This window comes from Oratosquilla oratoria, chromosome 24 (genome assembly GCF_046742065.1).
Source record: "Oratosquilla oratoria isolate Oo_2021 chromosome 24, ASM4674206v1, whole genome shotgun sequence".
Classification (NCBI taxonomy): Eukaryota; Metazoa; Arthropoda; class Malacostraca; order Stomatopoda; family Squillidae; genus Oratosquilla; species Oratosquilla oratoria.
Window position 1 is genome coordinate 18,349,676 of NC_134800.1, and position 23,942 is coordinate 18,373,617.

At 40.7% G+C, this 23,942-nt stretch overlaps 1 protein-coding gene across 2 annotated transcripts; it reads left to right on the plus strand.

The window, feature by feature from the left end:
* The first annotated feature begins 2,057 nt into the window (after positions 1-2,057).
* On the plus strand, positions 2,058-22,516 carry Hsc70-5 (Heat shock protein 70 cognate 5). 2 transcript variants are annotated; one of them, XM_076207771.1, is made up of 13 exons: positions 2,058-2,223; positions 11,267-11,316; positions 15,348-15,493; positions 17,572-17,695; positions 17,846-18,047; positions 18,151-18,257; positions 18,404-18,722; positions 18,892-19,038; positions 19,143-19,370; positions 19,539-19,761; positions 19,925-20,112; positions 21,664-21,804; positions 21,909-22,516. In XM_076207771.1, exons 1-13 carry the CDS (start codon positions 2,143-2,145, stop codon positions 21,978-21,980), a joined length of 2,028 nt encoding a protein of 675 aa, XP_076063886.1. In that variant the 5' UTR covers positions 2,058-2,142; the 3' UTR covers positions 21,981-22,516. The 2 variants fall into 2 exon arrangements, with proteins under 2 accessions (XP_076063886.1, XP_076063888.1); XM_076207773.1 differs by lacking the exon at positions 15,348-15,493 and having other exon boundaries at positions 2,077-2,223.
* Positions 22,517-23,942: the final 1,426 nt, after the last annotated feature.

Consider the following 23,942-nt stretch of genomic DNA (forward strand, 5'->3'; position numbering starts at 1 on the left):
TCTTTGTTCTGGTTAATGACGGTGATGTGTGCGACGACTTCGGGCGTGGCATGGAGGATGAGTATGGGGATGGGGAAAAGGGTAAAGGTATGTTGAGGGGAATGGTTCTCTCACAGAATCCCCTCACTGGTTTAAGACACGCTTCGTCGTAGATCCACTTCACACATGATATATATGAGGTCTGTGATTGGGGTAAATTCATGTCACTCCCCAGTCACGAATCACTAACACTTTTGGTCAGTTACATCTCTTGTCTTGTACTCAAGTACTCAACTGCGTTGTATGAGAGCGAGAGGGGTCTCTCTTGGTCCCGAACGCCTAGTGACCTTTGACCTCTCGTTGCCAAAGGTCTATGGGAAGTACAACTTCACCTTAACTGAAGTGAAAATGTTGCACGATACATATATTATATAATCCCCATACATGGGAACTAGATATGGGCAGTGCACCAGAACCAATACTCAAGACGGAGAAATCACCAAGTGGTAAATAAAAAGATTAATAATGAAAATGATATGTTGGTAACTCGACATTCCTGAGAGGGGTTTGACAACCGGCTTGTGGTAACTAGGTGGTTTCGTATATAATGCTTTATATAATGTTTTCATATGTATAAACAAAAACGATTGGCCACTCTATCTAAATGGAAAAAGTAAGACTGCATAATTTGTTATGCATGTTCCCATATACTAAGTTTCTAGAATACAAATTTCATACAGCTTGAGATGCTTAATTGCTGTATTTCAATCTCAATCCTAATTCTACAGCTATCAATTCACTAAATCAACTGAGGCCGTAACCACAGATGTCTATGTTAATTTGTAATAATAGATCATTTACTCTAAAAAATGCCTCTGTCGGGATTTATTCCCGACAAGTAATGATGAGGAGGTGGAGGAAGAGGAGCAGGAGGAGGAGGAAGAGAAGGAAAGTCAGTTCACCATATATTGTGTAGAATTATTCTAACCAAGCAATGCGAACAAAAATAGTCTCTTTTTTTGAGATACTAAAAATTTATTATATATTGTAGATACGAGCCCCGAGTTCGCCTGTACTGACCGAGATCTAAGAATATAAGGTCTAATCACTTCCGACCGAATTTCGAGGGAGTTGGCGCAGCGAGCCCGTGAACGTCACCTGGCTGTTCAAAGTGGGGTTAGCGGGTCCTATAGCTGTCAGTTGAAGTTGGTCCGTCGTACGAAAATGACGTCGCCTTCGCTCGCACCGCTCCAATCAATTAGTTATATTCTGACAAATATTATATAAAATATATATATAAATATATATAAAATATTATAGTTCCTGTCTATATATATGAATATATAATATATATGATATATAATATATAATATATAAAATATTATAGTTCCTGTCTTCCTTGGCGTTTCACAGTTTTCTTCAGTGTATCACAAAGAGAAAATGGACGCATCCAAACTACGTCAGAAGCTGCGCAGAACTGACACAGCGGTTAGACCTGTTTACTTAGACCTTGGTACTGACTTGCGATCTTTTCTTGCGATGAAGTTACTACAGAAAATGTAGAGTATAATTCATAACAGAAAACGGTAATTTCTAGCGCTTGCTGACGACATGTTTTGCTATTAGTAATCATTTTCTCCAACAACATTATGGATCACTAATTAATGGAAAAAGCTATCTAATTTCGAAGATGTAATTATATTTTCCATATGAATGGTCTCATATACTCCAGTAACAAATTAGCTTATTCAGCATGCAAAGTCAGTATCAAGTATGCACAATGGACATGTAATATCATATGAATGCAATGTTTTATTTTATATACTTCATGTTTTTATTATAGAATTATATAAACATTTATTTCTGGCTAGAATACCTGCGTGATAGCTACTACCATATTCAAAGGTGAAATGAATTAGTAGAATATTACAGACCTTTTTAATAAAAATATCTATTATATATAAAATAACTTTGTGTATTTTATACATTATCTTGTATTTGAATTAATGTTTCTAATATTTTATCCACCTAACAAATATAGAACCAAATTCTAAGTCTTGTTTCAGAAAGTTCTCGGCTAAACCATAAGCGATCGTTCCTGGTGTTACATCACTCAACATACACGTGAAGGGTCGTAGTAAGATCTCGACTCTATCCGTCAAAATGTTGTCAAGAGCAAGGCTTGTTGCGAATAACCTCTACAATGTAGGCTACAAGAATAACATAAACAACATATTACACAAAGTAAGTGGATTCGGGCATTTAATCTTAAAAATATTTGATGAGAAGATATGCATGTTTGAGTTTATGTTAGGGAGGCTGCAGACGACGCTACTGCCGGCACCATACAATATTTCAGTATTTGTAATAGTATTTGTTCATGAATGAATAATCCATCTTATCATAACATGTAATATTAGTAATGTCGTTCAAATGTACTAGTGTAATTTATTCGGTGTGTTTAGTCTTCACATGCCGACATGATATTGTATGGTCATCGATGATCGTTACTCCAAGTAATATTTGACGAAGGATAAGCTATTCTAGTTACTGTTTTTGAATTGTAAAGTCTAACTTCGAAGAATATTTGTATAGTAATTTGTCCGTTCCAAGTGCAGGTGGTGGTTTGACTTTAGTGAATGGTTGATGAGAGACGCAACATTTTCGGGTTATGAAGTACCTCCTGACCCAAGAAGATTACGATGCCTTGGAGATAACTATTGACTAGTGTTTTGTGTGTAGAACGACGCCGCAATAGATGCAGTCTTGGGTAGATTAATCCTCGTAACAGGCATGCTGTGGAATTGATTTTCATTATATCGGGAAGAATATTTTGTAAGTGTGAGCAATTGTGTAATGTGTTCGTATGCCATACGTAACTGTTGTAGGATATTTCCAATAAACTTTCGCATGTTATTCTTCAGCCAGGATAGAATTTGCGCATTGGCTTTAGGGTTTCATTCCAGTATCACCTGAACACAATTATTATTTTTTTTTCATCTGTAACATAGGTATATTTTATAATGGGATGGTTAAACTAGTCAGAAGTTATTGAGCAAAGCAAATTTCATGTTCAATGTCAGTGTTTGTGATTCTAGAATTGACTGGTTTTGATATTTCTTTGAACAGTAACAGTTCCCAGGCTGTTTTTTGTTAGTCATGATGATGGTCAAGACTGTTTCATCTAACCTAGGTTCATATTGGCATTCATCAAATCTAGGTTCATATTAGCATTACAGTAGGCCAACATCACGAGGGAACAACCAGATTAATCAACTAGATGCTTGAATTTTAAGAGGAACCTCTATCAATGTTATTTGGTCGATTTACATTGAACTGGGCATTCTTTAGGCCAGTACCTCGGAGTATTCAACTCTCCTCAGTATCAACTTGTAACTCCCCCCCCCCCCACCCTAGTACCAACCACACACAAGCCAATTTTTTTCCAGGCATTGTAAATTTCAATAGAAAAAAATGGCTTATTATGAATTTATGATGCTACAACTTTGTAAAAAGTGGGGAGACTGCCCATGTGAGGAAGAATTTATATAATGGAAACTCACGCCTACGTACAAATCAAAATTATGATTACTCATTTCTTATGAACTTGTTTACTTTGGTTTTATCATTTTTGTATTTTTCAAACAATGTCTATTTTGACATAAATGTACAGATTCAGTCAATGTTGGAACAATGAAAAATTAGGGAAAAGAAGAAAATTACTTTATTTCTTTTTATTTAAAAAAAATGTTAAATTCAATGACAAGAAATTGGAGAAAAGGATGGACACGCACACATGCACACAAATGAAAAATCCAGAAAAACAGTACATACATATACCAAGGCTTTTTCCCCCTTACAAAGGAGGTAGCCAAAAAGAAAAAGGCATAAAATCATTCCCACCCATTCCATCCCTAAAAACACTCCTCCCTCCCTCTTATCTTAGCACCTCCTGGATGATGGGTCATCCCTGCACCTTGTCCACTGCCCTGGGTCAGAGGCAGTGTCGCAAGGCACAGCACATCCACAGCAAGGCCGCTTCATTAAATCGGCGACCCCCCTCTCAGTTCCCCCATGCTTAAAAGAAGACGGGAAGAAATCCCCTTGGGCTGCGTCAAACAACAGTAATTGTCCCATCCTTGACTATGCGGTACAGTTTTGGTCTCCGTCCTACAAAATGGGACATCAATTCACTAAATCAGTACAGAGAAGAATGACCAAAATGATGTATGGACTTGGAAATTTGCCTTACGAAGAGAGGCTTAGGCACCTAAACTTACACTGGAAAGACGTAGAGTGCAGGGTGATCTAATAGAAGTGTTCAAGTGGATCAAAGGTTATAACGAGGGTGAAGCAAACAAGGTCATCATAATAAAACAACAGGGCAGGACTTGCAGTAATGGGTATAAACTGGACAAATTTAGATTTAAGAAGGAAATAGGCAAGAAGTGGTTTACTAATAGGGTGGTCGATGAATGGAATAAACTTAGTAACCACGTAGTAAGCGCTGAAACTATCAGTTGTTTTAAGAAACAATTAGACAACTTTGTGGATGGGGATGACGGTGGTGATGGATACAGAGCTGCCTAGTGTAGGCCTTATGGTCTCTTGAAGTCTCCTTTATTCTTATGAATCCCTAGGAAATATAATTCTAAGATGAACGCTCACCACAGACTGAAAATGTTTCTTTGCTACCTTCAAGCAAGCCAGCAAAAGTTGCCACAAACTTCAAGATGTACTCAGAATGTTGTCAGATGATGTTCCTAGTTTTCTATACATATAAACATATGGAGTCAAAGACAGCTTGACAGGAGCTTTTAACGTTGAGGACAGCATATACCGTTGAGCGCATTTGTGGAAAAAATTGGAAGATGGCATAAGTAGTGGCAGATGTAAGGATATGAAGTATGGTAATATAAAACATTTCTTGTATTGAAAAAAAAAAAAAATTCCCCATGCATGTGTAGAATTTAAAAAACAGTTTCTACTAGGTCTAAGCCACCCCCACCTAAATTTCAAATATGAATAGGATATTGGTTTGTACCAAAAATTGTTGGTTGGCTCAAAAATGGGTGAATTTTGGTCAACACTGTTAAGTGGTGCTAGCTTTTGCCATATTTACCACTAGCAGGGTGAACGAGCAAACTGTAGGGCTGTGATGTGTAACTAATTCCTAAAACATTGTTATCGAAGAAAAAAATATATCAACACATTGCATTTGCAAGGATCTTGCATTCAAGAAAGGTCTGCAGTTGACAAGGGAGGTTTCTCTGTAATAGCAATTGAAGCACGTGCATTCTAACGAGTGAATTATAGAGAAATGTGGGGGTAACTTGTATGGACTTAAATAACTAGTGGCTGACCTAATCAGTGCACCAAAGCTTGATTGTAGATATTGGCATTTAGTGGGTCAAAGATAACATTCCAGTTGTCTTTTTCTGGGTTCCAAACAAATTCCCTTTGACTGTTGGTCACCAGTGGTCTAGGTTAGGGGGCATCAGGGAATGACCCTGGAAATTGGCATTTTGGAGGATTCTGGCATAGGGGACGTCATTACTGCCATGCTGCTTAAAGGTTTTGATAACTGGACCTCGGCCAGTGTATGGATGCAAGAGTTCAAGGGAACGACAACGGCAGAAATTCCACATCGGGAGGATGTTATTGATGGAATGGTAGATTGAGATGCAGCTTATCAGGAGACTGAAAATTTATTTCAAGGAAGTCTTGTTGGAATATTTGATTATACCAAAGACTGCCACTGCGCAAGAGGAGTAGGAGAGGAAATGAACATTATCTTTTAGTGGCTGGCAATGGTCTTAGGCCCTTCTGCAGGTCTCTTTGGGAAGAAATTTTGCATTGTATTTGAACGGGACTTGTATCTTAATAGTTGAAAGTGCAGAAGGGGAACAGTTGTTGTTGTTGTTGTCGTTCCCTAGACTGTCTGTCCGAGCAGTCCCGTCTCCCCAAGGAAGGCCACAGCCGAAACTGGGTTTTCCCACAAATCCTTTATAGAGTGTATGTTGTGTTGTTTGCGTGCATGATTGTGTATAATGCAGTCTTCCATTATGTGTTGTATGGTATGGGGTGAAGTGATACATCCTGGGCAGCTGTTCACAACACGGTCGTCCAGCCTCTTCTGGTAGCTTAGAAGTGCTGGGTGGTGACCGCATCGCAGTCTGGCCAAGTGGACTCTGTCCCTACGTGGGAGAGAAGATTCAGAAGGGTGGATATCAGGGGGTCTGGCATGCAGCAGTGTGTTGTCTTTCAGTGTGCTAATGGAGCGGTGAGTGATATGATTATGAATATGTTTCCGGAGGCTGGTATTTGGTGGTTGTGGAGGAAGAGAAGAGAGTATCTGTGTGTAATAAAGGTCTTTGGGTGTAGTTTTAATGTTTCTTGGTGTGTGTGGGTGTTCTGCTATGTAGTGTAGCGGGTGTGATGTGTTTGTGGTGGCTGCAGCAAGTGTTTGTGTGCCTCTCATGTCGAGGTGGTCCTTGACTTTGAGGACTTTTGTTTCATGGTGTAAATGGTCTGTAGGTGATGTATTTGTGCAGCCTGTAATTGTTTTTAGGGCTTTGTTTTGTATGATTTGAAGGGTGTTGTGGTGTGTCTCACTGAGATTAGGAGCCCATGCAGGACTCGCATAATTCATCACTGAGCGTATGCATTGTTTGTATATTGTTATATTAGTTTCTTTGTTTTGTCCAAATGTTGTTCCAGTGATTGACTTAAGTGCGTTAAGTCTAGGTGTGCATTTGTTTTTTATGTTTGTGAGGTGTTGTTTGAAAGACATGGATGTATCGTATGTTACACCAAGAATTTTCGGTGTGTTTGTGTGTGGTATTAGAGTGTTGTTGATGTAGAGATGAGGTATGTATTTGTGTTCTTTTGTCCAGTTGGTGAGAAGTGTTGCTGTAGATTTGGTTGGAGCTATTTTGAGTCTGTTTGTGATGAACCATGTGTTGAGTGTGTCAAGGTAAGGCTGGATTATTTCTGCAGCTTTGTCTGTGTTACGATGTGTGCATGTGATTGTTATGTCGTCTGCGTAGGAAGAGATTTGTATTTCTGAGGTGTCTGGCGTGGGTAAGTCATGCATGTATAGATTAAATAATGTGGGGGATAGAACCGAGCCCTGTGGTACTCCGTTCTTAATGTTTCTGATGTGCGATGATTGGCCATTATATGACACATGAGCATTCCTGCCTGCCAGATAATTGGCCAGCCATCTTTTGGTGTTATTGTGCATGTCTGTGTTGTATATTTTATTTGTTAGGTTGTGGCGGGGGATAGCATCAAAAGCTTTACTAATGTCCAATGTTATAAGAAGTGTTCTGTGGTGGGGCCTATCTGAATTGATGCCATCTAAAATTCTTTGTGTGAGGTTTGTCAGAAGAGTGTTTGTGGAGTGTAGTGGCCTAAAGCCGTGTTGTGAGTCAGCAAGGGGAATATATGGTGTGACAAGTTTAAGTATTAGGCGTTCAATGACTTTAGAGGGGGTGCAGAGAAGTGTGATTGGGCGGTGCGATGTTGGGATTGTTGGGTCTTTGTTCGGTTTTGGAATGGTGATTATTTTACCATGCTTCCAGATGTCGGGTATTGTGTTGTGTGAATAGCTGTAGTTTGCAATGTTTGTGAGTGCGTGTATACCTTGTGGTCCAATGTGTTTTAGGTGTATGTTGCTTATGTTATCAGGGCCACAGGCAGATGAGTGCTTGAGACTATGCAATATGAGTTTTGTCTGACTGTCTGAAGGGTGTATAGTCTGAGTCTGTGGGAAAGTCTTTCTTACGTCGAATGGTGCGTCGGTCGTCAGGGTGAGATGTAAGATGGCTCGTCTGTGCAAAATGACGTATGAGTGCGTTTGCTTGTTGTCTGTTTGAGGGTAGATTATCTGTTGTTGTGATTATTGCTGCGTGAGAGCGTGTAGTGTTAGTGTTGGATAGTGTGATGCTGTTGAGTGTTTTGTACAATTTGCTGGTGTTTGTTTTGTGATCAAGTGTATTGATAAAGTTTTGCCAATTTTGTGTTTTTTGTTCATGTATTTTATTGGCAATCACAGTGTTTAGTGTTTGTATTTGGTCTGCTATGTTTTGAGGGATAGGTGTGGGGGTATCGTGTTTAAGTGTGTCACGTTGTCTGATGAGGCCTTGGATTTCTGGTGTGAAGTTGGGGTTGTGTGATTTTCTGTTGCCTCTAGGGATGTATCTCTTGTCTGCGTTTTGTATGATTGTATTAAAAGCGTGCACAGCATTGTTTATGTTTGTGATTGGTGTACTGTTAAGTGTTTCGAAATGTTGTTCTGTCTCTTCATTAAAGGCTTCCCAGTTAGCTCTCTTGTAATTGGTGTAAGTGTGTCTGTGGCCAGCTGGGGTGCATCTTGTTTTGGTGGTGATGATGATTGGAAGGTGGTCAGAACCAAGGGCTCCGACCACTCTCCATGATGTTGTTGGGGTTAGGCAGGGGGAGCAAAAGGTGATATCAGGAGAGGAGGGAGTGTAGAGGGCTTGGTATGGGATATGTGTATGATTATGCGTGTTGTTCATGATAGTCAATGAGTCGAATTGAGTCTGTATATCAAGCCCTCTGTCTGTGTCAGGGTTGTCGACAAACCAGGCAGACGACTTGGCGTTGAAGTCACCACCCATGATCAGGTTGGGGATTGAGGTTAGTTGGCTGAGTTGAGGTCTGAAGGTGTTTGGAACTGTGGGGGATGATTGGGGGGAATGTACATGTTAACTATTGTTAGTGTTGAATTGTTGCCTGTGCGGATACGAATGGATTGGGTTTCTGTTGTGTTATCTGTGGTAGGGAGGAGAATTTTGGTTGTGGCACTTGTGTCCACAAAACAGATGGAATGGTGGATCAGGGTGATGAGTCCACCGCCATTGCCGTCAGTCCGGTCTTGTCTGATGGTGGTGTAATTATGAAATGATGGTGTTTTGTGTGAGTGTCTTAATTTTGTTTCTTGTAGAATTGCAATGTGTATGTTGTGTTGTTTAAGAAAGTGTTCAAGTTCATGTTTTTTAGTGTTTATACCGTCAATGTTGTGTTGTAATATGTTGATGTTGTGTGTTTTGTATGTGTTGTATGTTGCCATTTGGGGTTGAGGTTGGGGTGGTAGTGGGGAAGGTGTAGGATCTGGGTCAGAGGGGGGGAAAGGAGAGATCGGGGACAAAGGAAGGGGAGTACTAATCGGGGGTAAGGGCAAAGGGAAATTGGGAGTGGGTAAGGGTGTTGGCTGTGGTTGGGGAGGTGGGATTGGGGTTACTGGAGGGCAGGTAGAACACGTCCAAGTGTTTGTGTATTGGTTTGTGTCAGCAAGTGTTGTACAAGTGAGGTGGGCCCAGTTTTTGCACATATTGCACTGAACTGAGCCCTTTGTCTGTCTGCTCGAAGTAATGGGTTTAGAGCATGTTGGGCATGTGTATTTTGTGGTGGGCCCAGGATTGCTCTCTACATCTCCGGCTAAAAGTAGAAGAAGAGGGGTGATCGCCGGAAAATGACCCCTCAGTGCAGAAAAAACGTAACATTGTGTGTTGGAAAAAAGGATTGTGGTACTCCCCCAGGTAGGCGTAGCTCCTCCTTGGGGATCGGTGCCATCTGCGTAGAGCTGATGGCCAGGGGTAGATGCTGCTGTTTGGCCCCCAACTCTTGGGGTTGGGGGGTGGTCCCACGACGTAGACGTTGCAGCTCCAGGACCAGGGGAACAGTTGTCAGCTCTCCATGTGAGCATGTATAAGATTTATAATTCAACTCGGTAGTTATATCTTGATGTCTGACATTCAGTGCTGCACCTCCTGATGGGGGTTGATGGTTTTTTAATAGCAGCTTCTGTCCCCATGCACATATCAGTCATTGGTTAACATAAGTGATGTAAGCCTTAGAACAGTCTTGTATGCAAATAACACTAAATCAGTGGTTCTTAACTTTTTTCCTTTAAAATCACACTGATTCTTGTCCCCATTCTAGAATTTATAAGAAAACACTTTAGTAAGAAATATCTTTATTTGCATGACTTGACAACAAAATAATGCATTGGAAAATCCCAGGTAAATTATAGAAATACAAAAGAAAAACGTGTGCTCAATTTTTCCAGCCACAACATTATTGACAACCCCCCCCCCTTACTCCAAGTTAAGAATCACTGGATGATTCTAGAAATAAGCAAAAGATTTGGATGGAAATTCAAAAGATAATGAACCGCCCAGGGAAGTGATGTGGATAATGGGCACAAAGCTAGAGAAGTGTGAATTGGAAGAACAAAATGTTAAAGTGGTACCCAAGGAAAAGGACCTTAGGGTAGTAATGTAGAGCAAAATTAATTAAACAAAAAAGTTTAAGGGCAACAGAATAGACTTGTAAGACTTTTCAGAGATTTGTTATACAGGTCTTGCTAAAAACCCGGAGCATCCCCCAAAATTAGCCAATGTAACCTGGGGGACCTTATGCAAGAATAATTGGGTAAATATTGTATTGTAGGCTTCTGTTTTCATAAAAATAAACCTGTTCTCTCTATATAATGAGTAAAACAAAAAATGGCAAAAGATCTTGTGAACGAGCCACAATTTCTAGATGTGCAACTTTGTTGTTGAACCTTTGCTATTGTCACTGGCAATTGAGTGCTTTAGCCAGCTCCATATGAAGAACATGACTGCATTTTGACTATTTTTCAAAGTTGTACTACTGCACTGTCCATGAAGCATGTTGTGGGGTCGTCTAGTATTTTTAAAGTTCTTACATTAGGGGATAAATGATTCAGAGATAAGAAACCTGAACCTACCCACTGATACCTATAGAATGTCATGTGGAGATAAGATTCTTAAGATTTTGACTCAAGTTTGAAGTATTCAGTGACGACTTTGAAAAAAGAAATCAAGGGTATACCAGGAAGGTACATTGACAAGTGCACTTTAATTTTAAGTTCTTGTTCTTCGATAATGGCTGATGTTGAGAACAACCAGTGTAGTGAATAAAATTAAGTTGCTTGTAATGTTTGATGAAAAAAAAAAAAAGTTTGTCTTTGGCTGAAAAAAAATAAATCTTAACCATATACCTCTGCAGTTCATTTTAATGCAAAGAGTGAAGGACCTAAAGGAGAGGTGGTTTGGTATTCATACTTTTTCCCTGGCTTGTTAATAGGAATGTATCCATATTGCCAGGACTAGATGGTGTACTATGCTATTGTACAATGGTTATCTGGCAATCTCTATATGGAATTGCAGTAGCTGGTGCTGTGGCACATTGAACCTGTATACCAGTTTCTGTAATTTTCTTTTTCTTTTCTAAGGGTCCAGTGTCAAGCTACCTGAGCCAGCATGATGTGCAGAGACGGTACAAGTAAGTTCACGAGATTTCCACTTCATTGATAACCAGTGTAGAAATGACAAGTACCTATGGATTGAAGTTTTCAAAGCATGGAATATTGAGGAAAACCCCTGGGCTTGCTTTAATTCCTGTCACATGGTAACAAATTGTGTTGTATTGGGTATGTTTATTAGTAAGGATGGTCAGTGGGTTTGGGATTAGTTGGTGAAATCGGAGGTATAGGAATTGATGGATTTGTTAGTGAATGACTGCATGTGCTGCCAATCCAAAGACCTGAATGAAGGAATATTAACATGATTTTGTAGGATGGGAGGAAACTCGGGAGGTAATGTAGGCTAAAGTATAATGTACAAGGGATGTTAGCTGGTTGAATGCACATTACAAGTGGGATGCTTGAAATAAAGTTTTAGGTATCTGGGCCCATATGTAGCATGTGAATGAATGAGTAGAGGGAAAGTGAGTATAGGTATTTAGGAAATAATGCAATTAGTTGATTGTGCCCACAACGTTTAAGCTGAACTTTGTAAGAGGCAGACAGGAACAGGTTATTGGAGAGGAGGCATTTGTGAAGTACATCTCGAATTATGGATAGTAAGAAATTTGCAATAAATTGTTTGAAGAAAGGCAGGAAAGTGTGCAAATGGTTTAGGCATTGTGAAAAAATGAACGAGGAACAACTAGTGTGGAGTAGATCCAAGAAGAGGTCTAAAATGATAGATTGATTCAAAAGGGTTGGGTACATTTGGTGTTAGTAGAGCAGGGAAGAAAGGTAGAAATGGGAATGTTTGGTGTAGGTTAATCTGTTGTTGTCTGTCCGAGCAGTCCTGTCTCCCCAAGGAATGCCATAGCCGAAACTGGGTTTTCCCACAAATCCTTTACAGAGTGTATGTTGTGTTGTTTGCGTGCATGATTGCGTTTAATGCAGTCTTCCATTATGTGTTGTATGGTATGGGGTGAAGTGTTACATCCTGGGCAGCTGTTCACAATGTGGTCATCCAGCCTCTTCTGGTAGTTTAGAAGTGCTGGGTGGTGGCCGCACTGCAGTCTGGCCAGGTGGACCCTGTCCTTTCGTGGGAGAGAGGATTCAGAAGGGTGGATATCAGGGGGTCTGGCATGCAGCAGTGTGTTGTCTTTCAGTGTGTTAATGGAGCGGTGAGTGACATGATTATGAATACGTTTCCGGAGGCTGGTATTTGGTGGTTGTGGAGGAAGAGAAGAGAGTATCTGTGTGTGTTACAGGTCTTTGGGTGTTGTTTTAATGTTTCTTGGTGTGTGTGGGTGTTCTATTATGTAGTGTAGCGGGTGTGATGTGTTTGTGGTGGCTGCAGCAAGTGTTTGTGTGCCTCTCATGTCGAGGTGGTCCTTGACTTTGAGGACTTTTGTTTCATGCTGTAAATGGTCTGTAGGTGTTGTATTTGTGCAGCCTGTAATTGTTTTTAGGGCTTTGTTTTGTATGATTTGAAGGGTGTTGTGGTGTCTCGCTGAGATTAGACTCTAAGCAGGTTAATCTGTTGATCCATGTCTTGCAGGAGACCCATAGACATCAGCCATTGTAATGGCCCATGGGTTAGTTAATGAAAAAATGTGTTCCTAGGAATGTTGTGGGACCATTTAAAATGAGGTGCTTCGTGACCTTTGTGATGGCTGCATGTGGGGTTTGCGGCTGGGTCTACTCTGCTTTTGGTACTAGGTGGTAACTGTGGTGCCTCTGGATGCATGCATTCTTGCTGCTTTTTGGAAGGATTTTTCTATGGGGAGCTGATGCTGAGAAAGGGTCTCTTGAACTTTTTTTTTTTATCTGGTTACAAGTGTGTTTTTGTGTGGAGTTCCTGTATAAATAAGCTACATTCTAAAGGGTTTTTCCACATCTGTAGGTGCTAAGATGGTGAATGGCATTCATTTGGCCACCTTTTTCGTAGTGGAATTATGTATACAATCACTAGGATGAGTCTTAAGCAACCTAGAGTGACACTTTCCATTGTTCCTTGACTGTTTTGGACACTAAAAGGTGTGGTGGGGGAGTGGCATGTAGACTGCAAACCAAATTTAAAAGTTTTGATTAAGCTCATTGTAGTATTGAATCTGTTTGACCTCAATTTAGTGATGGTTTGATAATGAAATCTAGTTGGGACAGGATTATGTAAGGTCTTGAAAGATGCATGTATTGTGTATACATTGTACAGATAAATACAATTTAGTATTCATTACAAACCTCGGTTCACAAATGCCTCTAAATAATCTAGTTCTTGGAAAATAATTGTTCAGAAAGTTCTGTTCAGAGCCCGTGCAAGTATATGAACAGTTCCTATATAATTTCATGCATGGTGGACCTGAATGTTATGAACACTAGGTATGACCACATGTTCAACCCAAATTTTTTTGAGGTTCTGCTCAGAGGAAACAGCTTGTTTGAATGCGAAAGCATCTTGTATGGTGGGATATGGAGGGCAGTCCATTTATGCTGGGATTGTGGTTGATGACATAATTTAATTTGTTTCTCAATGTTCCTCAGTTTCTTGATATGCTTGTACAGTGAAACCCACCATGGCTCCCTAGAAATTTATCTTGACTGAAGTTCATGAGGATTTATTTAGGAGGGGGAAAAGCCTTGCTAAATATGAAGATAGCATATTATTGTAGACTGCATGAAAACTTAATGAGTTTATAATAATTTCGTATGCATTATTATTACTGTATTTTTGTGGGTTGTGGAACATTAATTGGATGAATGTTATTTATGGGAAAGTTAGCATTCACGAATATGTAGTTTTTTGCTCTTTTAAGTTAATTTCATGAACCAGAGTTCCTCTATACTACATAATCTTCAGGCATAAATGTGGCACATTAGTGAAGGATTACTATCTCCAGTAAACTGTTGCCTTTTCGGTTATGAGCTGATCCACTTCTTGCATTAACATACATATACCAAAGGCTTTTTTTCCCCTTATAAGGGAGGCAGCCAAAAACAGTCATAAAAACCACTACCACCCATTCCATCCCTATCACACTCCACTCCACCCTCTTATCTTGGCACCTCCTGGATGACAGGTCATCACTGCCCTGGGTCAGAAGCAGTGTCACAAGACGCAGCCCATCCACAGCAAGGCCGCTTCATTAAATCGGCGACCCCCCCCTTCTCTGTCCCCTCATGCAGAAAAGATGGGGAGAAATACCTTTGTGCTGGGTCAAATTTTTCTCACACATGCTCCCTCACCTGCCCATTCCACCTCATGGGTCACATCATCCATATAGGGGGGTAACGGTGTCCGTTAATTTGGAGTGGTTTTTGGGTGGCATAGCGACATTCCCCTCCTCCCTGAAGTCCCTTTTACCCCATCCATCTCATCCTAGGTTGCCCCCTCATGTTCACTCCTTCCACACCTCTTTCACAAGTTTTCTTCACTCTTTCTTTCCATGTGTCCAAACCATCCCAATGCTTTCATCCACCCTATCTCCCAACTCCCTTTCCACCCCCATTCGCCTCCTCACCTCGTTTCTCACTCTATCCAGCCTAGTAACCCCTATCATGCTTCTGAACACCTCATCTTAAACACATTCAAACTGTTCTCTTCCTCCTATGCTCCATGTTTGTGCCCCCTACAGTGCTGTCAGCACAATCATTCCTTTGTACAATCTCCTTAGCATCCATTCCCAAATGTTTATTTCTCATTACACTTTTTATTCCACCAAGGCATTTACTTGCTTCTCTCAATCTACATTCTACCTCCACCTTCACTCCTCTTCTCTCAATCTACATTCTAACTCCACCTTCACTCCTCTTCTCTCAATCGACATTCTACCTCCACCTTCACTCCTCCCTTTCCTGCCATGTTCAAATTAACATGCATGGGTTTTAAGAATAGTAGTGGGACAGGCTTCCCATGAATTTGTTTGATTGGTTCAGGTTTGTATGTAGAGGACCGGAAAATATGCTGAAAGTATAGAATGGGAATGGTTGATGTTCAAACCTTAATATGTAGTCACAACAGTAATGTTCTCAGCCAAAACAAATTTACTCAGGTTTATTACTTTTGTTTGCCTAGATCGGATGGGGTTAAGGGTGCTGTGGTTGGAATTGACCTTGGCACAACCAACTCGTGTGTAGCTGTGATGGAGGGAAAACAGGCCAAGGTCATTACCAATGCAGAGGGTGACCGGACTACGCCATCGGTTGTGGCATTTACCAAAGGTGTGTTTGATTTGCATGTTGTAGGTTGGTGGTCTTAGCTATGATGAATATTTGGTATCTCATGAATACTGCAAACACTGAATTCATCTAGTGTTCTGCATAGTGTCTGTAAATAAATATACCAAAGTTATATTTAATTGTAAATGAATCTGATTTTGAGGTTAATTTTATTTCAATCGTTGGGGAATTGTATCATTGATGTCAATATGGTTGGGGGGGTGTCTAATGGTATGTTGTAGTTTCCTTGTTTTGGTTTTATTTCTGTTTTGTGTTGCAAGTCAAGCCTGGAACCAAAGATAGGCATGTCCACAAGGTGGTCCTACAATGTCATGTCCCTGCTGCCCATCTTCAAACCCCATCAGCTTTCTCTTTCATTTAGAGGGGCTGTTAGGCCCAACACATCTTTTTCATCTGTATTTCCTCCTCAGGGCTGACACTGTCATCAGATGAGGCCCAAAAGTTGTATTTTTGCCTGTAAACACAAGATCTTGAAACTAGTTACTGCTTCCCAGCTTTTGCCACTTTCAATGACAGTCCTACAATGCAGATACAAGTACATTCAATTCTATGATCTATGGGAAGGACAATTACCAGTTGATGTAGGGGTTTGTATTTCCAGTCATCAAAATTTGAGGCAACATTTGAATGAACCCCACTTTTATAGTGTAGTCAGTAAAGGTTGATAGTAGTTTGGTGAAATTTGTTTATGATGTGTACATGTGAAGGATCTCCCAAAAATCAACAGTAACATTACTTACTCCAGACAGTGTGTTGTTCAGCTTGTGATAGTTAGGTTGGGATGGTAGGCAAGGGTGATGGGGTGGGCTACCTGGAGACTGGGAGGGTATTTAGAGGAGGAAGTTGAAAATAAATGTAAAGAGAAGGTGATGAGATATACTAGAGGGAGGACATATCTGGAAAGGAATGGAGGCATAGGATGGGGATAGCTTAAGAGTAGGGGAAGCAGGTAATGTCTTAGGAATGGAAGAGTGACGAGATAGATTTCTGGGGATGATCACAAAGAAGACTGAAGGAGTGGTTGTATCCAACACTGAGGCAGACTTGAAATTTGAGGAAGGTTGACAGGAGCAGCTTGATGTTTTGAGATGTTGAAACATAGTCAGGGTTACAATGATACATAAATCAAGACATGAAGTGAAGTATGTTGTAGAGAGTAGGTAGAAAGGGTTGGTCAAAGAATACTGGGATGGTATAGGCATGTGGGAAGTATGGGTGATGAGAGTACAAGCCTCAGCTGATCAAGCGGAATGGGCCCCTTGGTATGCCAAGATATTCCACATCTCACAACTTGTTTGATTTTTAAACCAGGTGGATGGCAGGTATGGTAAATAGGCCCCCAGAAGATGTGCAACATTTAAGCAGGCTACATAGTATTTTAGTGGCAAGGAATCTTGTATACAAACTAGTGATTGAGGAACCTCAAATCTAAATGCACATTTGGCAACTGATAATTTAGGTTGAAATTTGGGGCTGTTTATAGTGAGTGGCAGCAATGGGTTTGCCAGGAAAATTGTGCATTGATGTGCTTATAGAAATTTTTGTGTTTTACCACAAATGATCAACTTTATAAATAAATGGTTTATATTTCAGCCCACCTATCCATCTGGTCTTTGCTTTAGTTTATGCATGACTAAATTCATCCCATATTCTGAAATACGTACAACTTCTCATTGGAATTCTGTTTTGTGCACAATTTTCATAATTTGTAGTACCATATAGATGTATATTTTTGAGTGATGCTTCTGTTTGTGTTGTGACAACAATGCAAAGGAAGGAAGCAGTTTGTGTAAAGGTGGAGCAAAAATTGTTGAAGTAGATCAACATTTTGGGCCCAAATCTAGAGATGGAATAGCCTCTAAGGGCTTCTCACCTCCTGATGGAGGAGTTTAGTGATGAGTATTGAAAAGAGGCAGCAGGGTGATTGTTCTCTTGCGTGTGCTTTTAGTTTCCGTTAGTGATTTATGTATTAGTGTATATCCAATACAAGATCTGGGATGGTTTAAGCATTCTGATGGAAATTATTGGTTTGATTAATAATTGTTGATGTTGTTCATCAGATGGAGAACGCCTGGTTGGTATTCAGGCTAAGCGTCAGGCAGTCACTAATGCAGGCAACACATTTTATGCTACAAAGAGACTCATTGGAAGGAGGTTTGAAGATCCAGAAATCAAGAAGGACATGTAAGTTGTAATCTGATTCTTATAAATGATAGATACATGATGACCATTTTTCGTCACCTGAACCACTGTGTGGAATAGTTTGTCTGACTTTTAAAATGTGTTGTGTAATTGAGTGTTGGTTGAATAGGATCTAATAATTTTGCTCTTTAGTGATACAGTGGCTTTCAAGATTGTGCGGGCAAGTAATGGGGACGCCTGGGTGGAGGGAACAGATGGCAAAGTGTATTCTCCTTCACAAATTGGTGCATTCACTCTTGTTAAGATGAAAGAAACCTCTGAAGCATACTTGAACACTACAGTGAAAAATGCCGTCATTACTGTACCAGCTTACTTCAATGATTCTCAGCGTCAGGTAAGTGTAAAGTATAGTTCTTGCATGACTGTAACTGGTGATGTATGTTGAAGAGTTGATGCATGTCTAGAGGAAATTTATGTGAGATTGGTTTTGTTTCCAGGCAACAAAGGATGCTGGCCAGATATCAGGTCTTAATGTTTTAAGAGTAATCAACGAACCTACAGCTGCAGCCCTTGCTTATGGAATGGACAAGACAGATGATAAAATGTAAGTTAATGCTGCTCACAGGACTGATGTCTAGTATTCATATGGTATTGTTCCTGGCTTACTATGGAATCACTGAAATGTAATAGTTTTAATCAAATGACGTGGCTAGCATATTCTAACCAGATTTCTCCATGTGCTTTCATCAGTATTGCAGTGTATGATCTGGGTGGTGGTACATTTGACATATCGGTGTTGGAGATCCAGAAGGGTGTGTTTGAAGTGAAGTCGACCAATGGTGATACTTTCCTTGGGGGCGAAGACTTCGACAATCATTTGGTCAACTTCCTGGCATCTGAATTTAAAAGGGAACAGGGTGTGGACGTAACTAAAGACAACATGGCCATGCAACGTTTGAAGGAAGCTGCAGAGAAAGCAAAAATTGAGTTGTCATCTTCCACACAGACAGATATTAATCTACCTTACCTTACTATGGATGCTTCAGGCCCTAAACATATGATGTTGAAGGTAATATATTGATTAGAGTGTATGATAATATTTTTTGTAATGATGTCTGAGAATCCAACTCCAAATTGTTAAAAGTTAACAAGTGTGTAGATATTTGAAACTGAATACGCTTTGATTAGAATTCTAAAGATATCATTGTTCATTGTTAATGTGTAACTTTACCCTACAGCTTACAAGAGGCAAGTTTGAGAGTATTGTTGACAAACTGGTGAAGCGAACTGTTGATCCATGTATGAAAGCCATGAAGGATGCCGAAGTTGCCAAGTCAGACATTGGAGAAGTTATTCTTGTGGGTGGCATGACACGAATGCCAAAGGTGAGGTCTCCCATTACTTTTATTGAAGTCTTGTATTTTTATCACATGACCATTGATAGCATTAGTTTTTTTGCATTTGTTTACTGACTTGGTGTACATTTCAGGTGCAAACACTTGTCCAAGAGGTGTTCGGAAGAGCCCCAAGTAAAGCTGTCAATCCAGATGAAGCCGTAGCTGTTGGTGCAGCCATCCAAGGGGGCGTATTAGCGGGAGATGTAACAGATGTGCTATTGTTAGACGTTACTCCACTTTCCCTTGGTATTGAAACTTTGGGTGGTGTCATGACCAAACTAATCAACAGAAATACTACCATTCCTACGCGGAAATCCCAAGTAAGGCTTGGTGTCTGATTTTGTTTGAATGCTCAACTTATGATGAATAGAGAATCCAACTCTTAACTGGCTGTAAAGTCTGTTATGCTGATGTGATAACCTGAATGATTGCACAGGGTTATTTTGTCGGCTCTTAGGAATATCGTTTACAGCAGTTTCTATTTCCAGGTATTTTCAACAGCTGCTGATGGGCAAACACAGGTAGAAATCAAAGTTCATCAGGGAGAAAGAGAAATGGCCCAAGACAACAAGTTGCTTGGTCAGTTTAGCCTAGTGGGCATTCCACCAGCACCCCGTGGTGTACCTCAGATTGAGGTAACCTTTGATATTGATGCCAATGGCATCGTACATGTCTCTGCTAGGGACAAAGGCACTGGAAAAGAGCAACAAAGTTAGTGAAGCACAGGTTTTTGTATCAGTATTGACTTGCAGGATGAATAATAATAATCCGACTCTTATAACCAATGTGCAGATGAATTACTTCTGAATGATCTTTAATGAAAATTTGGAAAATAGTGCTGCACCACATTTCTTAACAAATTGTCATATTTCAGTTGTGATTCAATCATCTGGTGGCCTTAGCAAGGAAGAAATTGAGAATATGGTAAAGAATGCAGAACAGTTCGCTGAAGAAGATAGGAAGAGGAAGGACCGTGTGGAAGCAATCAATCAGGGAGAATCGATAATTCACGATACGGAAAGTAAAATGGAAGAGTTCAAAGACCAGCTGCCTGCCGATGAGGTAACATTTTAGAGTTTTATACTGGGTTTGCTTCTTATGTCATGGTTATGATATAATTCGCACAGACCTGTGAACCACGCAAGTTCAGTTGATCATCATTATGTCATTCATATTTAGCAACATTCATATTGTTTATGTATTTGGTACTGTCTTGGTTGTAACTCAAGATCTGAGATTTTTTCCATTAACATAGCTATTCTGGTTTCTTATCCATATGGTGTGAATACAGTAGTAGACAGTTGATCCTAACATTTTCTCAGTTTCATCTGTAGCTTGCTCAGCAGTGGTTAGGCATCAGTGTTTGTTGGATCTATGCTGACAAAAGATTATTGGGATGGTTTGGACAAGTGGAAAGAATGGTTGAAGATTAGTAAAAGAGGTATGGAAGGCAGATGTGGAGGGAGTGAACATGAGGGGACGTCCTAGGATGGGGTGAAGGTGGCTTTGGGGAAGAGGTGAATGTCTGTTGAGGAAGGACGGGAGAGGACAGAAGACAGGGGTGAATGGAGAATGGTTGTATATGGATGATGATGTGATTGCATGAGGTGGAATGGGGGGTGAGGTAGTATGTGTGAGCAAAATTTGACGCATCATAAAATATAGTCACCGCTTATATCGATCGTTCTCTCTTTCACCCGCGAATTTTGAAAACCACAGAGAATGGGATTCAGGGCACATTTGGGAGAATGTAAAAACACAGGGGCGACTACAATAAATATAATCAAGACGCCGATATGGCAGCGTCGCGAATCCACTTGCTCCTCATGACGCCTACATGTGCGGCACCGTATGGAAGGGGTTAATGAAGCAGCCTTGCTATGGATGTGCTATGTCTTGCGACACTGCTTCTGACCCAGGGCAATGGACAAGGTGCAGGGCTGACCCGTCATCCAGGAGGCTGCTCAGATAAGAGGGAGGGTGTGGAGTGTATTCAGGGATGGAATGGGTGGAAATGATTTTATGCCTTTCCCTTTTTGGTTTTGGTAGCCAAAGTCAATAGACATAATTCCACTCCGAACTATTCCACCTCCATTCACCATCTGTCCCTCTTGTCATGGTTCCTCGTGGATGCATCCTTGCATCTCTCCCATCACCCTGGGTCGGAAGCAATGCAGCAAGATACAGCACATCCACAACAATCCAGTTTCATTTAATCAGTGATAAACTCCCCCCTTCATTCCCTCATGCAATACTATTGAAGATGGGCTGGGTCAAGATATGCATAACCACTTGCAAAACCCTCCTCCCATCCCACTCCCTTCCATGCGCCACCCTCACCCCATCCATCCGTCTTGTCCTCGGTATATAGATCGACAAATTGAAGGCCCCATAGTAAGTGTCATGTCCAAGTCTCCAACAAAGGCTCTTGGGAGAGCAGGTAATTGGAATGTTCAGTACTCAAGCCCCTTCACCCTTAAGGGGAGGAGGGGTGGTGGTGTGGAGTTGAAGCCACACCCAGTACCTCATGGAGCCTATATATCCTACATCACAATGCTTGGGTCAGTGCAATAAGAGATATTCTACTAATGGTTACAAATCTATTTTTTGCAGTGTGAGAAGTTGAAAGAACAAATAAGCAAAGCAAAGGAAATGTTGGCTAACAAGGATAATGCTGATGCTGAAGAGATTAAGAAAAATGTTAGTGAATTGCAACAGGCATCGCTTAAACTCTTTGAAATGGCGTACAAAAAGGTAAGTACAATGAAAAACAAATGTTGCCAATCCTTGGAGACCTTTGAAATTCTTTACTGGCATTGTGTGCTTTTTAAAATAATCTTCCTTAATTTCATTTGTAGATGGCATCTGAGAGAGAATCCGGATCGGGCAGCTCGAGTGACTCTGGTGAGAAGAAAGAGGGTCAGCAGTAATAGCCCCAAATAAATGCTTCCCATGTTCATGTCTTATCACTTCAAATATTGCCTACGGATTAGCACAAGATTTTGTAAGTTGATTTCTGTCATAGGTAGAGGTCATTCATTTGTAGGTGTACAAAATCATTTGCTGATCAATTGATGTAAATACATCTCTGGCATAGCAAATGGGGGGGAAGAGTCCAATCTCCAGGGACCTGCAACCCCCAGAGTTGGGATTGGAGGTGTGCGATATGCATCAAGGCATTGGCAGGTGGCTGCTAGCAAAGCAGTCTTGTGGACACAAATCAATTCATTTGGTCTGCACCTGCCTTTAAATGGCCATGGCCACGTGCAGTTGTTGATTGGAGGGGTTGGGGGGTGAATGTGTGAGTGAATGTAGAAACGTCTATTCCATGCAGCAATTTCAATGTAAATAGTCTCATTGCCACTATAATGGAGACTTATATTTAAGACTGCCATAATTATGGTACTTTTTTGTATTAAAAGAGAAAATATTGTACATAATGTTATGAAATAGATATTTGTTTTAATTTTGCAATATTATTATCCTGATGTTTTGCATTACAGTAACGTTTCCTATAGTCACGCATGTCTCCTGCCAAGGGATTTCCTTTCCCTCGTAATATACATACTACTGCTGGTATCGAAATAATAGCTTTATCGACTAATAAATATTCGCAATGTTGATGTGGGCAAAATTGCTCCAGAAACAAGTAGAAAGCAAATTACTACATAATAGCCCATACTCCTAGACATGTCAGTACTTCCACAAAATGGGGGAGGCTGCGATGAAATTGTAACATGCAGTCTGGAGTGTTAAAGCAAAGACATATGGCTTCGACTCCAAACAACCTTCAATGTACATATACCAAGGCTTTTCCCCCCTTACAAGCGAGGTAGCCAAAAGGAAAAAGGCATAAAATCATTCACCCCTGTCTTCTGTCCTCTCCCATCCTCAACAGACATTCCCCTCTTCTCCAAAGCCCCCTTTGCCCCATCCATCCATCTCATCCTAGGACGTCCCCTCATGTTCACTCCCTCCACATCTGCCTTCCATACCTCTTACCAGTCTTTCTTCAACCATTCTTTCCATGTGTCCAAACCATCCTAATACTCTTTCATCAACCCTATCTCCCAGCTCCCTTTCCACCCCAGTTCTCCTCACCTCATTTCTCACTCTAGCCTAGTAACCCCCATCATACTTCTCAGACACCTCATCTCAAACACATTCAAACTCCTCTCTCATGCTCAATGTTTCTGCTCCATACAATGCTGTTGGCACAATCACTCCTTCATACAGTCTCCTTGGCATCCATTCCCAAATGTCTATTCCTCATTACACTTTTTAATCCACCAAGGCATTTACTCGCTTCTCTCAATCTACATTCTACCTCCACCTTTTCCTGCCACATTTGCACCCAAGTATCTAAAACTATCCACTTCCTCCAGTTGCTCTCCCTTAATGCTCACTTCCAATCTGCTGCCACTTTCACCCTTTGTACATCTCATCACCTTTTACCCACATTATCTTCAGCTTTCTTCGTTCACACTCCCAAACTCACCAACTTCCTCAATCCCTCCTCCGATCCTGCCACAAGCGCAGTGTTGTCCGTAAACAACAGCTGGGTCACCCTCTACGTTTCTCCATTTTCTTTAACCATCTCCAATCCCTGACCCACCACCCTTGCATTTACCTCTTGCACCACCCCATCCATGTACAAGTTTAACAGCCAGACAGCCAGGGTGACATAACATCCCTAAGTCCTACCTTTACCTCGAACCACTCACACTCAATTTCTTATCCTGACGCATGCCCTACTACTCTCATAAAAACTCTTGACAGCTCCTAGAAGCTACCCTATCGTAAGCCTTTTCCAGATCCATAAAAGCCCAAAACACATCCTTCCCCTTTTCTATAGTTTTCTCTCATGTCTTACCACAAAAATCTGATCTACA

Excerpts from the sequence above, each read along its gene's own strand:
- Hsc70-5 (XM_076207771.1), top strand. The coding sequence starts at position 2,143 with ATGTTGTCAAGAGCAAGGCTTGTTGCGAATAACCTCTACAATGTAGGC. Across the intron at positions 19,762-19,924 it reads CACTGGAAAAGAGCAACAAA|TTGTGATTCAATCATCTGGT; the intron begins GTTAGTGAAGCA and ends GTCATATTTCAG. Across the intron at positions 21,805-21,908 it reads TTGAAATGGCGTACAAAAAG|ATGGCATCTGAGAGAGAATC; the intron begins GTAAGTACAATG and ends TTTCATTTGTAG.